Here is a 16,605-nt window from a genome sequence, read left to right as displayed (position 1 = left end):
TGTTGGAAAGAGAGGAAGTCCTGACCAGTGAATGCAAAGTCTTGACAACCACATTTCTTTTTGTATGCGGCATCGAGTAGGAAAGGAAACAAAGAAGAAACACCAGTTAAAGCACCGGACAAAGAAACCAAAGCCAGAGTCCACGCCACCATCGTGGCCACTTTCCCGAGTTGACCCTGTTTTAAAACAGTGTTTAATCCACTGGAATATAGCCATTTCCCTTGAAATATGCTTATGAACTTAAGTTACTCTGAAAGTTTCACTTATAGTTACTTACCAATGTTGCAATAAACAGTCATGGGACAGAAGGACGCTCTATCAAAGGTCTGGATGTATAAATTAGTGAACTTAACATGGAGACAGACTATATTTTATCTAGTGAATTTATGCTCTTCACAAGTAGATATGAAGGAATAGGTAGGTTAATGTGGGCTGCATGGGGAAGGGAGAGGGGAGAAGAAGCTGGCCAAGAGACTGGGGGAGTGAATGGAAGATGAGATACTGGACCCGGGGATTGGGGGGGGGGGGGCAGAGAAGAAAAGGGGATATGCTGGGGATATACTTGGATAAGGAATGGGAAAGAGATGTTCTCCTGCCATGTGCCACTGCTTCTGAATGTGGCCTATACTCAAGGGTGAAAGTCAGGATGCCATTTGAGGACGACCTATATGCGTGTTATCTATGGTATATAGGTGGTACCATTTTGAACTGAGCCACGATGTGCAGGGATTGCTCCTGCTCTTCCTACACTAGACCACAAGGGACTCAAGGTACGTTCTCTGGGGGAAGGAGAGTCTACAGGGGTTCTTTTGGAGTGGGCAATACTAATGGGGTGGGGGGTACACTTTTGCTGGGTGAGAGGGGGGAGAAGAGGAATGAACAGAGGAATATTCTTGCTGTACACCGTGTTCATCCCACGCCTTTTTGAATTGTCACCATTTGTATCTAACATAGTAGATGATGACAGAGAAAGACCTGTATGGTCCATCCAGTTTGCGCAACACAAAAAACTCATATGTGTTACTTTATATATATATACCTGTTCATAATTTGTATCTGCCATTTTCAGAGCACAGACCGTAGAAGTCTGCCCAACACTAGCCCCGCCTCCCAACCACTGGTGCTGCCACCCAATCTCTGCTAAGCTTCTGAGGATCCATTCCTTCTGAACAGGATTCCTTTATGTTTATCCCACGCATTTTTGAATTCCGTTACCGTTTTCATCTCCACCACCTCCCGCAAGAGGGCATTCCAAGCATCCACCACTCTCTCCGTGAAAAAATATTTCCTGACATTTTTCTTTAGTCTGCCCCCCTTCAACCTCATTTCATGTCCTCCAGTTCTATCGCCTTCCTGTCTCTGGAAAAGGTTTGTTTGCGGATTAATATCTTTCAAATATTTGAACATCTGTATCATATTACCCCTGTTTCTCCTTTCCTCCAGGGTATACATGTTCAGGCCAGCAAGTCTCTCCTCATACGTCTTGTAACACAAATCCCATACCTTATTTGTAGCTTTTCTTTGCACCGCTTCAATTCTTTTTACATTCTTAGCAAGATACGGCTTCCAAAACTGAACACAATACTCCAGGTAGGGCCTCATCAACAACTTGTACAGGGGAACCAACACCTCCTTTCTTCTGCTGGTCACACCTCTCTCTATACAGCCTAGCAACCTTCTCACTACGGCCACCGCCTTGTCACACTGTTTCTTTGCCTTCAGATCCTCAGATACTATCACACCCCAAGATCCCTCTCCCTGTCTATACATATCAGACTCTCACCGTCTAACACATACGCCTCCCGTGGATTTCTACTCCCTAAGTGCATCACTTTGCATTTCTTTGCATTGAATTTTAACTGCCAAACATTACACCATTCTATTAGCTTATGCAGATCCTTTTTCATGTTTTCCACTCCCTCCGGGGTGTCCACTCTGTTACAAATCTTGGTATCATCTGCAAAAAGGCAAACTTTACCTTCTAACCCTTCGGCAATGTCACTCACAAATATATTGAACAGAATCGGCCCCAGAACCGATCCCTGAGGCACTCCACTACTCACGTTTCCCTCCTCCGAGTGAATTCCATTAATCACCACCTTCTGGCATCTGTCCGTCAACCAGTTCCTAATTCAGCTCACCACGTTCGGTCCTATCTTCAGCCTGTCAAGTTTTATCAAGAGCCTCCTGTGGGGAACCGTGTCAATTTAAGGAGGTGATATCTCTATCACCTTCTTAATGAAAGGCTTTCCGCATCTGTGCTGTTGAAGCAAGGAGGAGGAAACAGCACTCAAAGAACTTGGTACTCGGCAGGTGAGAGACTGGCACAGGTACAGCTTACACTTCTATGGGAATCCCGCAGGAACTGTTTCCGTTCCCAAGGGAACCCTGCAGGAACTGCTTCTGTCCCCATGGGAAGCTCTCAGAACTGCTTCCGTCCCCGCAGGAAGCCCGCAAAACTGATTCCATCCCCACAGGATTCTCACAAATCCCCGTTCCCGTGCAGAACTCTAGTGCACAAAACTTGACTTGGCAAATAACTCACTGAAAAACTCCTAATTAAGGCAGCAACCAGCGTGAACAACAAAAAAGTTAGTCAAATCACCCTGTGGGTAGAGGTGGGTAGCATGATTATTTTACGTGGCACCATCTACAGATTGCTCAAAGATTTCCAAACAAAACTTTGTATTAGATGTGTGGCAATTTTTACACCAAAAGCACCAACTATGGAGAATGAACCTTGTAAACAGTTTGTGAATAACACTTATTTCATTTTAATTTTTTTTTTACAAATTCACAGATGCATAATAAAAAGGACCTACGTCGTGCTATTATAATTTTGCCATGAAATTTTCTTTTGTTCACTTGAATTGTGCCATAAATGCTTTGCAGTTTTACATAGAAAAATTTAGCCATAAAAACAGAAACATAAAATAAGTTGAAAGAAGATTAATATCCATGTACTCAGCTCAACTCGACATTAACCATTTTTCTGTGACAGAACTTTCTAACTGCTCACATTGGTACAAAGTCTAAAGCTATGTTTTATATGCACGTTTGCCCTGATTTTCAAAGAAACCTGCAAACCTAAGACACCTAAGCATTACACAGATTCTGCTTGGGACTGTCAATTTCTGTGATTAAGGGGCAAGACATTCAATAATTGATACTTTCACATTTTTGTATTCTTTGATTTTATTTATTTGGAATACATTTATATTCTATTTGTGTATTGCAACCTGCTTTATTCCTGGGTCTACATATAAGATGCAAAACATAACTATGCAAATTAAATTAAAGGCAAAAAAGGCAACAGATCTGCAGAAGCCAAAGATCTATAGCAAATCCAAGATAAACAACAAAGAATACAACACAATTTTATTATTTATTGGGATTTATTAACCGCCTTTAGGAAGAGATTTCCCCAGGGCAGCATAAAATGGAGGAGTAGCCAAATGGTTAGTGCAGTGGTCTGAGAACCAGGAACTGGATTTGATTCCCACTTCACTGCCCCTGGAACAAAATAAGCACCTGTATATAATATGTAAACCACTTTGACTGTAATCACAGAGAGGTGGTATATCAACTCTCATTCCCTTTCCCTTACTCATTCACCTAAAAATCATAACCTAACATGGCCATGTTTTATCTCAGTAAGGGCTACATCAGGGGTGAACACTAGAATGTGATGAGAAAAAGATACACTGACTACAACACTGTGCCTCCCGGAGAAGACAGTTTGAACTGCCATGAAACCAAGCTGTTTTTCTTTTTGGGGGTGGGGGAGGTGTTTGAGCCCTTTATCTTTTTTCCACCAGACCTGTCCATCCATGTGGGATGCACCCAAATTACTATTTTAATCAGGAGGGACCCCATGAGCCTTTCTGTCAGCACAGCCTGCCCAAAAAACCTGTTCAGCAAAGGACATAACCCAAAACAAATTTTATCATCATAAGCAAAGTATGTAACTGGAGTCAGACAAGGGTGAAATCTAAAACAAAGATAGTGCTGAAAAACAGATGTCAGCTGAACAGAGTGCAACTAAACATACCATTTTAAAAGTGAAAAACTTAAAATTCTTAAAATTGGTTCACAGGGAGGCTCTTTAGTACTAGATTCAAATGCCAGCTAGAACTACTGCTTTTACAGAAAACATGAAAATAGCCAGTGTGCTGAGACGGTCAGATCCAGATCCACTGCCATAGATTTCATAACCTGCAAGTGATTCTAGACCCTGAAGGCTTGTCTCCATAAAGGATTCCTGAACACTGAATACTGGTTTGATCTTAATTTTCTACAGAAAGAATTGTTCCAGCAGTGGGTAACGAATACATGGCGCGATGGAGCGATTCTAGACCTTGTGCTTACAAACAGGGACAATGTTTCTGATGTTACGGTGGGAGATCATTTCGCATCTAGTCATCACCGAATGGTGTGGTTCAATATTAAGACAAAGAAGGAGCGGTCTTACTCAAGATTGAAGGTTCTAGATGTCAAAAGAACTAACTTTGCCAAGATGGGGAAATTTCTCAAGGAAGAGTTAGATGGATGGGAACAGCTGAAGGAAGTAGAACATCAGTGGGCAAAACTGAAAGGAGATATTTTAAAGGTGAACAAACTTTATGCTATAAAATTACTTAAACGTAAGACAAAAAGAAGGCTGCCCTGGTTCTCAAATGTAGTAGCTGAAAAGTAAGGGAAAGAAGGTTAGCATTCATACATTACAAGATGACTCAGAAAGAGGAAGACAGGCAAAAATATCCGAAAAATCTAAGAGAATCTGGAAAAGCTGTCAGGAAAGCAAAGAGGCAAATGGAAGAAAACATAGCCGATATGGTAAAATTGGGGACAAGATATTTTTTTAGATATGTGACAGGAGAAAGTGCCATAATATGTAGAAGCTAATAAGGATAAAGCTGAACTGCTTAACAACAAGTAGGCAAAGTGATGGGGCCTGATGGAATATATCCGAGGGTACTCAAGGAACTTGGAGAAGTTCTGGCAGCTCCGCTGTGTAACCTCTTCAATGCCTCCTTAGAGTTTGGAGTGGTCCCGGAGGAGTGGAGAAGGGCAGATGTGGTCCCTCTGCACATGAGTGGAAGTAAGGAGGAGGTTGCAAATTACAGACTGCTTCTAAAGTGGAGGATTGTGAGGCTTCTCAAATCAAATGGAGTGCAGGATCCGAGGCAGCATGGTTTCTCTAGAGTCAGGTCTTGTCAGACAAATCTTACTGATTTCTTTAACTGGGTGACAAACAGTTGGACATGGGAGGGGAACTAGATGTGGTGTACATGGATTTTAGTAAAGCCTTTGATACGGTTTCCGCAGAAGCGACTGATAAATAAACTGAGGGCCCTCGGTATGGGACTTAAAGCAACTGACTGAGTTAAAAACTGGTTAAATTTATTTGTTACATTTCTATCCCACATTTTGTCACATACTTGCAGGCTCAATGTGGCTTACATAATACCGTAAAGGCATTCGCCAAGTCCGATAGGGGACAAGTACAAAAGATGCTATAATGGGATAGAGAAGATAAGATACAGTCAAATTGGGTTAGGGTAGAAGGGTTTGATAAAGCGAATGATACATACCTGTAGCAGGTGTTCTCCGAGGACAGCAGGCTGATTGTTCTCACGACTGGGCGTAAACAACAGTCTGGCCGACAGGCTGAGCAGAGTCATGCAACCACATGAGTGGTCGCTCTATTCCAGAGTGGTACGCAAGATCTTCCGAGAGTGGGGCACCCCCTCGGTGGACCTTTTCGCCTCTCAGACCAACCACAAGCTGCCTCTGTTCTGTTCCAGACTACAGGCGCACAGCAGAATGGCATCGGATGCCTTTCTCCTCCATTGGGGGAACGGCCTCCTGTATGCTTATCCTCCCATACCTTTGGTGGGGAAGACCTTGCTGAAGCTCAAGCAAGACCACGACACCATGATTCTGATAGCGCCTTTTTGGCCCCGTCAGATCTGGTTCCCTCTGCTTCTGGAGTTGTCCTCCGAAGAACCGTGGAGATTGGAGTGTTTTCCGACCCTCATGGCAGCGTCAGTGGCCCACTTGAAGTCAGCCACTATTGAAGAGATTTGCAAGGCTGCGACATGGTCTTCGGTCCACACATTCACATCACATTACTGCCTCCAGCAGGATACCCGACGCGACAGTCGGTTCGGGCAGTCGGTGCTGCAGAATCTGTTTGGGGTTTGAATCCAACTCCACCCTCCAGGACCCGATTTTATTCTGTTCAGGCTGCACTCTCAGTTAGCAGACCCCACCAACCGGAACAAAACTTTGCGGGCGGACCCGCATGCGCGGCCGTCTTCCCACCCGTGCGCGACCGTTCCCGCTCAGTTGAATGACAAGCAAAGGAATGAGTAAAACTCAACTAAAGGGGAGGAGGGAGGGTAGGTGAGAACAATCAGCCTGCTGTCCTCGGAGAACACCTGCTACAGGTATGTATCATTCGCTTTCTCCGAGGACAAGCAGGCTGCTTGTTCTCACGACTGGGGTATCCCTAGCTCTCAGGCTCACTCAAAACAAGAACCTAGGTCAATTTAACCTCGCAACGGCGAGGGCATAACAGAAATTGACCTACGAAGAACAACTAACTGAGACCCCTTCCTATTGGGGTCAAAAGAAATAATTGGGCGGACTGTCTGTGGGGCTGTGTCCGCTCCAGATAGAAGGCCAACGCTCGCTTGCAGTCCAATGTGTGCAACTGACGTTCAGCAGGGCGGGTATGCGGTCTGGGAAAGAATGTTGGCAAGACGATTGACTGGTTAAGATGGAACTCCGACACCACCTTTGGCAGGAACTTAGGGTGAGTGCTGAGTACTACTCTGTTATGATGAAATTTGGTATAAGGAGCATAAGCTACCAGGGCTTGAAGCTCACTGACTCTACGAGCTGAAGTAACTGCCACCAAGAAAATGACCTTCCAGGTCAAGTACTTCAGATGGCAAGAATTCAGTGGCTCAAAAGGAGGCTTCATCAGCTGGGTGAGGACGACGTTGAGATCCCATGACACTGCAGGAGGCTTGACAGGGGGCCTTGACAAAAGCAAGCCTCTCATAAATCGAACGACTAAAGGCTCTCCAGAGATGGCTTTACCCTCTACACGATGATGGTAAGCACTAATCGCACTGAGGTGATTCCTTACTGAGTTGGTCTTCAGACCAGTCTCTGATAAGTGCAGAAGGTATTCAAGCAGGTTCTGTGCAGGACAAGAACAAGGTTCTAGGGCCTTGCTCTCACACCAAACGACAAACCTCCTCCACTTGAAAAAGTAACTCTTTTTAGTGGAATCCTTTCTAGAGGCAAGCAAGACGTGGGAGACACCCTTAGACAAACCCAACGAAGCAAAATCTACGCCCTCAACATCCAGGCCGTGAGAGCCAGAGACTGAAGGTTGGGGTGCAGAAGCGCTCCGTCGTTCTGCGAAATGAGGGTCGGAAAACACTCCAATCTCCACGGTTCTTCGGAGGACAACTCCAGAAGCAGAGGGAACCAGATCTGACGGGGCCAAAAAGGCGCTATCAGAATCATGGTGCCGTGGTCTTGCTTCAGCAAGGTCTTCCCCACCAAAGGTATGGGAGGATAAGCATACAGGAGGCCGTTCCCCCAATGGAGGAGAAAGGCATCCGACGCCAGTCTGCCGTGCGCCTGTAGTCTGGAACAGAACAGAGGCAGCTTGTGGTTGGTCTGAGAGGCGAAAAGGTCCACCGAGGGGGTGCCCCACTCTCGGAAGATCTTGCGTACCACTCTGGAATGGAGCGACCACTCGTGTGGTTGCATGACTCTGCTCAGCCTGTCGGCCAGACTGTTGTTTACGCCCAGTCGTGAGAACAAGCAGCCTGCTTGTCCTCGGAGAATGTCCAATACGATCTTTGATAGTGAAGTGTTGCAGGGTTGAGGCATTTAAGTTGGGTCACTCGGATATGCCTTCCGAATAGGTGAGTCTTTATTAATTTTCTGAATTTTAGGTGATCGTGAGTTGTTTTCACCATGTTTGGCAGTTCATTCCACAGACGCATGCTTATGTAAGAGAAGTTGGACGCATGGATAGTCTTGTATTTTAGTCCTTTACAATCTGGGTAGTGGAGATTCAGGTAAGACCGTGATGAACTGATACTATTTCTGATTGGGAGATTGATCAGGTCGACCATATAACCTGGGACAACACCATAGATAATCCTATGGACCAAGGTGCAGATTTTGAAAGCGATACGCTCTCTGATAGGAAGCCGGTGCAATTTTTCGCGGAGTGGTGTGGCACTTTCGAATCGTGTTTTACCTAATATCAACCTGGCTGCTGTGTTTTGGGTCGTCTGGAGTTTCTTTATGAGTTGTTCCTTACATTCCGCGTAAATTCCATTGCAGTAATCAACGTGGCTTAGTACCATTGATTGAATTAAATTACGGAAAACGTCCCTTGGGAAGAAAGGTTTTATATGCTTGAGTTTCCACATTGAATGAAACATTTTCTTTACGGTGGAGTTGACTTGGGTCTCAAATGTAAGACTGTGATCAATATTAACACCTAATATTTTAAGACTATCAGAGATGGGGAGGGAAAGATCTGATACGAATAAGGTTGTGGGTTTGTAGTTGTTGTGCTGGGATGAGAGGATAAGGCAATGCGTTTTGTCGGTATTTAGCTTCAGTTGGAATAAATTTGCTCATGAGTGCATGGTGTTCAATCCACTCTTGACATCGTTGAAGATTTCTGATAAATCATGTTGTCAGTAAATGAGGTTGTCAGTGGTATACTGAAGGAATCGGTCCTAGGGCCAGCTTTTTTAAACATCTTTGTGAGTTATACTATGGAACGACTATCTGGTAAGATTTGTCTCTTTGTGGATGATACCAAATTCTGTAACAGGATGGACACCCCAGAGGGTGTGGATAGCATGAGGAAGGATATATTGAAGCTTGAAGAATGGCCCAATAATTGGCAACTAAGATTTAATGCTAAGAAATGCAGGGTCATGCACCTGGGTTTCAATATAGGGAGTGAAGTGCTTCTGTGTATGAAAGAAGAGCAGGACTTGGGGTGATTGTGTTTGACGATCTTAAGTTGGTCAAACAGGTAGAAAAGGCGACGGTCAAAGCCAGAAGGATGCTCGGTTGCATAAGGAGAGAAAAAAAAGAGGTGACAGTGCCCTTGTGTAAGTCTCTGGTGAGGCCCCATTCTGGAGACCACACCTACAGAAAGATATAAACCGGATGGAGTCGGTCCAGAGGGTGGCTAAAAAATTGGTCAGCGGTCTCTGTCATAAGAGGAAATAGGCTTAGGAGGAATCTAAGAAAATATTCCTGGTGGAGACAGTGGAGACAAGGATTGTGTCAGAATTTAAGAAAGCGCAGGACAGGTACATGGGATCTCTTAGGAAAAGGAGGAGGAGGAGTTAGAGGTTACTGAGGATGGGCCATTTGACCCTTATCTGCTGTCATATTTCTATTCCTCCACAGAAAGTCACAAGACTGTAGGGTCACTGCTCTTTACTGTCAGGATCTATCCTTCCTCCAAGTCCCAAAAGTCCATTTTCCCTGGAGGGGGTCTGATCCTGAGCTGAAAAACAGCTTTTGAGATCCCATTCTTCCACCCATCTAGGATGTTTGGGAGGACTTAAGAGTACAAGAAGTCAAGACTAGAACCAATAGAACACAAGGAAGCATTTCAGCAGGCCCTTGCCTCATTTATAATCACAATCCTAGATGAAAAGGGAATATGTCAACTCACAGACCATAATAGGGGAGACCTTGTAGCCTGCTCATCCATATGGCTGGCAGAGCAATATGACCAACATTCCTGTTGAAATGGAGTCCCCCCAGGGCCACTGCTGATTCCACTTAAGACATCAGGGAACATACACTAGGCTTCTTATGCATGGGAGAGGTCCCTGGAGTGCTTCTCCCAGACTTCTCAAAAATGTGGCAATGCCTGCTCATCGATGTCACCATAGGGTGTGTGGCGCATGCTGTTGTCAGCCCAAGGTAATTTCCTCATAGTGGTGTGCCTTGGGGAGTTTTAATCACCTGTTCCGAGCAGGGATCACAGAGTGGCTACCACCACCATCTCCTTGGGGTACCTTTAATCTATTGCTGCTCATCTCCAGTGACCTTCCTCCTCCTTTTCTTTTGATGTTTTTTCTTTTTGTTCTTCAGAGAAACTCAGGCCACAAGGGAGGAAGGCCCTACTGCTCTAGTGACAAAAACCAACCAGGATAGTGTGTGTGTGTGTGTGGGGGAGGGGGGGGGTGAGGGAACCAGACCAACTGCTGCCTTCCCCCAGGTTGAATGACCAGTGCTCGACAGATTTACAAGCTATTTCTGCTTCAATGGGAAGGAAGATCCCCAAAGGACCAGTGTCCCAGAAATTAATTTCTCTTTTCTTCTGTCCAGAACGTTGGCTTTATGGGTACTGTCCTACCATCTGTTAGGGAGAGAGAGAGAATATACTGGAAAGCCGAACTGAAGCGAACTCTACATAGGGTGACGTCATTAGTTGTTCTCTGCCTGTGGACTGGGGTCTGGTGGAAAGAAAAGGAAAATGTGCTTTTATCTGAAAAATGGCTTAAATTACTCATTATATCAGAAAAGCTTTCTTCGCAGATTTTGGCAATCTGAGTTGAAGATTCAAAATTAAGTCTTTTAACAAAAGTCTTGAAGATACCAAAATGAGACTTATTTCATCAGTGCATAGTCTACTACGTAACTGTTGCTAATTCCTTGCTCAACATTTATGAATATTTAATTTAAAGGATATATTGTTTACCTCCTTGTTTTGAAAAGCCACTAGGGTGGAAGATAACGGTTCCATTGATTTCACAGGGCATACAGCCATTTCATTCACAGCATCTTTGTTTCTGCAAAATGTGAAACATGCATATTAAAAGTAAGTAACTTCCTACCTCAACTTAAACATTATTTGTATTTGTTTTACTCCGGAGTCTATCAACACCTCTCCGGTATCATGTAAGCCACATTGAGGCTGTGGGGTACAAATGTAATAAATAAATAAACCCTTTAATCATGCCATGTTGCCCAATTCACTAATATAAAAATGAAATATAATATGACCTTTAAACATATTTATTAGACAGATCTGATTTACCTGATAAAAATTATTGTTACTTTCGATGGTGCACATTTGATTATTGAGGAGGCATTCTGATGGCTTCGTCCATAAAGAATTTGACCATTGATCTACATAAATGAAAAAGGCTTATGAGAACACGAGATATTTCTCATTTCCCAAAACTTAAATATGAATAGCCACGGAATATCAATAAATCAGGTTTACAGTTTCCACCAATGACAACCTTTCATGTCTACTTCTAGTTAAACATTTTAGAAATAAATTATGCAATAAATAACTAATTTGCAGAAAGTGACTTAGTTGGCATTGGAAACCACTCTAGGACCTGAAGGGCATAATTTTGGGGCTGAAATTTAAAGCCAGTTTATCTGCCGCTCAAATAACTAGCATTCACCAACCCCAGGCAGTAATATTCAACAGCATTATACTACTAATCATTTCTATAGCACTACTAGACATATGCAGAGCGGTACACATTACATGCAGGTACTTTCTCTGTCCCTAGAGGACTCACAATCTAAGTTTTGTACTTGGGGAAATGGAGGGTTAAGTGACTTGCCCAAGGTCACAAGGAGCTGCAGTGGAAATTGAACCCAGTTTGCCAGGATCATAGCACACAGCACTAAACATAAGGCCATTCCTTCCATTTGCATAATTCTCTAGAATATCATGTCTAACTGCCTTGGCTCTATCCAGGTAGTGCTGAGGTGGTCTGGAGAACAGAGTTAAGGTGGAGCTGGAAGTTATCTGGGTACCACAAATATTCAGCGCCAATGTTAAGTCAGAGAAACAGCTTTCCAAAACTTGCCTCTATGACACTGAATAGCGGGGTATAGAAAAATACATAAGTATTGCCATACTGGGACAGACCGAAGGTCCATCAAGCCCAGAACCCTGTCTCCAACAGGGGCCAATCCAGGTCACAAGTACCTGGCAAGATCCCAAAAAAGTACAATGCAACTTATAGCAGACAATGCATATAAAAATGCTGACTGTTGTGGGTGTAGACAGCACATGCATATTTTTCCATGGGTGGATACTAGTGTATTTTCAAAACTAAGTATTCACATACTTCTGTTTTTCAACATTACCCCAGAGATATTTTATGTTCTTACATTTGCAAATGAACTTCACCACAAACATATTTTGGGGCTATATTATACAGATGCACATATGTCTAAAGATATGTGCTTAAATGCACACTTTCCCCAACATCACATCAAAACACTTTTGTTCTGTTTAGTTAAATCTGAGTTATGTATAGATTATACAAATGTAACTTGCACACAGATCAGACATGCAGTTTTATAACTGCCTACATCTAAGCATAAAACAATGCTTTACACATAAAAAATGGCTTTTAGAATTGCCTATACATCAGCATTTGAATGAATTGTGAAAACCCAGATGTCCCTAAGGTTTAAGTTCTCTTCCATGATGAAATGCTACATTAATATTATGATTCAGTTGAGACTCCATTATTTACTTTTTGACAAGCCTTTTGTGATATTACAGAATAGAAACAGTAGAATTGACAGCTGAGGGCTTTTACTTATGAACCACAGTAAGTAGAATGACAATACATAGCCTCTTTTAAAAATTACAGACCTGTACAGTATTATTTCTATTATTAATGGAAAAATGAAATTTCTACCAACATTGTGCTGCCAAAGGCATTTTTCAACAGGTAACTTACTAGCAATAACCAACCCAGGCATCTTATTTATGTTCTATTATTCAAATTGATTTATATTATCACATTATTTTTACCCACCTGGTAATATTCCTATATTAATTTCAGTATGTCGCAATTAAAGTCATTACTCACTGAAACTAACCTCTAGCAATTCATCAGCAATCTGTAACCTCTCATCTTTGCCAGCTGCTCCATTTGGATCAATTCCTACAATGAAAACGCTCATCCTGGATCGGTCTTTGTTGCCAGCAAGACTAAGGCCCAAACCGGCCTTCCCTTTCTCCAACTCTATCATATGTAGCTCCCCTGGTAGATTTCCATAACGCTGCAAAATCCCTTCTAAACATAAATGAACAGGGAAAGAAAGGCATTATGAAATACAATTCAAAAGGAAATGAAACTAATTTGTTTTACTGTTACGGAATATTTCTTTAAACTGAACTGAGATATCTAGTAACTTAACATACAGAATGTTTCTGGCAGTAGAAAACTGAGAGATGCCATCAAAGACCTATAAAATATACCTACATGAGCTAATTTTTTCCAAAGATGACATCACTATTGGGTTACATCTGAAGAAAGAACAGGTTTGGTCAAGAATGCACATGTACTGTAAAATATTTGAATTATTCTTATATTAGTAGAATGAATGGTATCACAATCTACAAATAATCTGGTTTGGTGCCTGTGTTTTGATGTCTAGCTCTGGATGAACATTTAAGCAGGTGGCTCAGAAGAATTGTTATGCTAGTTATTCAGACAAATTTCAAAACAATCACATTTATATACCTAATCCTGCATTAACCACTAAAGTATCTCATTAGGAAGTCATTATTGCTATGGGTACTATTTTATAGTTACAGTTTACACTAACGCTAAAAAATGCTTTTACTGTTTGTACATCTTCAATAGTGATATTTAATGCATATCCTTTGCCATGACCAAGTGATAATACAGAATATTGGCAAGTAAGATAAAATGTCACTTTCCTTATCTTCCTGCTAGAGCAGTCCAGACAAATGGGACATACCCAAGTTTCACTGTACCAGATAGGAAGACAAAGTCTCCATGAGGCCCACACTTCCTTTGCCTGCATGTCTAATCTGTAGTGCTTAAAAAAGGAATGCGGAGGACCAAATTGTCATCCTGCAAATATTCACTGGACACACTGCTCTATCTTCTGACCAGGACGTCACCTGAACCCTTGTCAGATGCGCTCTCAGCACAAGGCATAACTTCCCTATTATGTAACAAATAGATCAAGCTAATTGCTTCCTTGATCCGGCGAGCTAGCAAAGATTTGGAGGCAGCCTCTCCCTTACACAGGACACTGTACAAGCCAAAAAGGTGATCTAACTTCTGTAAAACTTTGTAGACATGCAAAGCATGGGGACTCATGTGGCCATCATAGTCTTTCCTAGAGAAGGCCAGGAGATAAATTGTCTGATTTGAATGAAGAGATCACCTTGGGAAGAAAGGAAGGCTGTCACTTACTATTTTATTATATGGTGAAAAGAAGAATTAGGGGTCTCTACAAGTCAGAATTTGCAACTTAGACACATGTTTGGCTGAATAGATCACCACCAGGAAGACTGTGAGCACCCAGTGTGGCAGATGCAGCTGTTTAACTCCCCTTGAGAAGTGTTCATCATCTGGATACGCTGCCAGCAAGAAACCTTCCACTCGTCCCTGGTAGAACACTAGTGCCACAACCTGCACAACCAAGGCCTTGTTCAAACCCTGCTTGTAGAAGGCCAACATCGAGGAAACATCTGCTTGCCATTTGACCGACCCCTGCCATTTACACTAGGCCTCATATGCTTGCTCAATTTGATAATATGCCAGAAAGGCAGAAACCTACTATGCTTTCAAGAGCATGCAAACTACAGCCGCTGAGTAAACCTTTCACATCAGCCTGCACCTTTCAAGGGTGAAGTTGTAAGCCAGAAGGGATCTGGATCCTCCATGAAGATAGGTCCTTGCCAGAGAAGCTGCCCCAACCCCAGGTTTCACTAGATCAGCATACCATAAACACCACAACTAATCTTGAGCCACTAGAATCACCACAGATGGATGGTTCACAGTCTTACATACCATGTGGCTAATGAACAGTCATAGGAAAAACATATATAGCAGTGCCACTTAAAGCCAAAACTGAATTAACATATTGATGTCCTTGGAGCCCTTCTCCTTTCACTGACTGAAACAGTGATTGGCTTTGGCATTCCACATACATGCCATCAGACTGAACACTGACATCTCCCAGTAACTTACCACAAGCTAGTAGGCCTAAGCCCCAAGATTCCACTTGCTTGGATCCAGAACATTCCAACTCAGAAAGTTCTTCTGGATATTTTCCATGCCTACTATGTGTGCTGCTGAGATGGCACTAGATGATCCTCGATCCACTTGCACAGCAGAGCTATCTCCAAGGCTACTGCCACACGTCTGGTATCTCCATGCTTGTTGAGGTACACCATCATTGAAATACTGTCTGACAGGATCCATTCTGGCTTCCAACCTGCTGATGGAACATGATCCTCCTGATATGACCAGGGCCCTTGTGCCACCTGTTCCAGATAATAAATCCCAGTCCAGAAAACAAGCATCTATCACTTGAGGAGCACTGGGGCACCCCTTTGAGAAGCTTCTGAGGGAATGCCATCAGGAAAGAGTCCTGTGGGAGGTGAATGTTGTAGTCCTGTGACCACTGAGACCACCTGAAAATAAGCAACCACATGTGAGCCCTAGCCCACAGCACTAGATCCAGGGTCGCTGTCATGGGTGCCAGCAGTTAGAGGTAAGTCCCAGGGCAACCAATCTACAAATTCCAACATGGAAACAAACCAAGCAGATCAATGGGAAATACAAACACATCTTTATTAGTGATTTAGCCTATGTAAGCCAAATTGAGCCTACAACCAGTGGGAAAATGTGGGATATAAATGCTTTAAATAAATAAAATAAATAAATAAAACACAAACCAAACTGATGCCGAACACAGGGCTACAAAATATTAAATAGTCAAAATTATGAAGAGTCCAAACAATAATAAATAATATATTAATAATATACAACAAAACAAAGACTAAGTACCATGTGTCAGGTTCTCAGGTTCAGAGCCTGCGGGGCCAGGCTCTGGAGCAAACGTGAGCCCTTGGGCTGCTGCCGAGGAGCGACAGCAGCAGGCAAAACCCACCAACCAACACTGGGCAAGCACACTGGCAGGGACTGCAGGCACTGCCCAGTGAACCGGAACACATGGACTGGAATCCCCTGGACTGGAGGACACAGGACTGGAACACTGGACTGCAATCCCCTGGACTGGAGGACACAGGACTGGAACACACACCAGACCGGAACACACTGGACTGGAGCACACTGGACTGGTCCGTACAGCTTCACCTGCGCTTGGCCACTACCCCCCCAAGAGTTGAGCCCTTGGGTTCGAGTGGCCGGCAGGACTTACCGGATACCGGATGACACAAGGACCAGGACTGGAAACAGAAGAGACAGCAGTGCTCCAATGAACTGGACTAACCAGGGCACTCCTAGGCCTACACTAACAAAAGGACTTCCAAAGCCCTAAACTAACAAGCTAAACACAAAACTAACAAGCTTCCTAAGCACTACTCTAGTAAGCTAGATACAAAACTAACAAGGTGCCTCCTAAGCACTACCTTAGCAAGCTAGACACAAAACTAACAAGGTGCTTCCTAAGCACTACCCTAGCAAGCTAGACACAAAACTATCAAGGTGCTTCCTAAGCACTACTCTAGCAAGCTAGACACAAAACTAACAAGGTGCT

At 43.3% G+C, this 16,605-nt stretch overlaps 1 protein-coding gene across 2 annotated transcripts in view; it reads right to left on the bottom strand.

Annotated features, from left to right (window-relative positions):
- Positions 1–16,605, bottom strand: part of MPDZ (multiple PDZ domain crumbs cell polarity complex component) — a 571,809-nt gene that overhangs the window by 127,627 nt on the left and 427,577 nt on the right. For both annotated transcript variants that reach the window (XM_030194291.1, XM_030194292.1), the window contains 3 exons: positions 12,940–13,136; positions 11,117–11,208; positions 10,778–10,868 (listed from right to left, as the gene is read on the bottom strand). In XM_030194291.1, the coding sequence (XP_030050151.1) occupies positions 10,778–10,868; positions 11,117–11,208; positions 12,940–13,136 (380 nt within the window). The remainder of the gene's footprint in view (positions 1–10,777; positions 10,869–11,116; positions 11,209–12,939; positions 13,137–16,605) is intronic.

Source organism: Microcaecilia unicolor, chromosome 2, assembly GCF_901765095.1.
Source record: "Microcaecilia unicolor chromosome 2, aMicUni1.1, whole genome shotgun sequence".
Lineage (NCBI taxonomy): Eukaryota > Metazoa > Chordata > Amphibia > Gymnophiona > Siphonopidae > Microcaecilia > Microcaecilia unicolor.
This window is presented reverse-complemented; position numbering and strand designations above follow the sequence as displayed.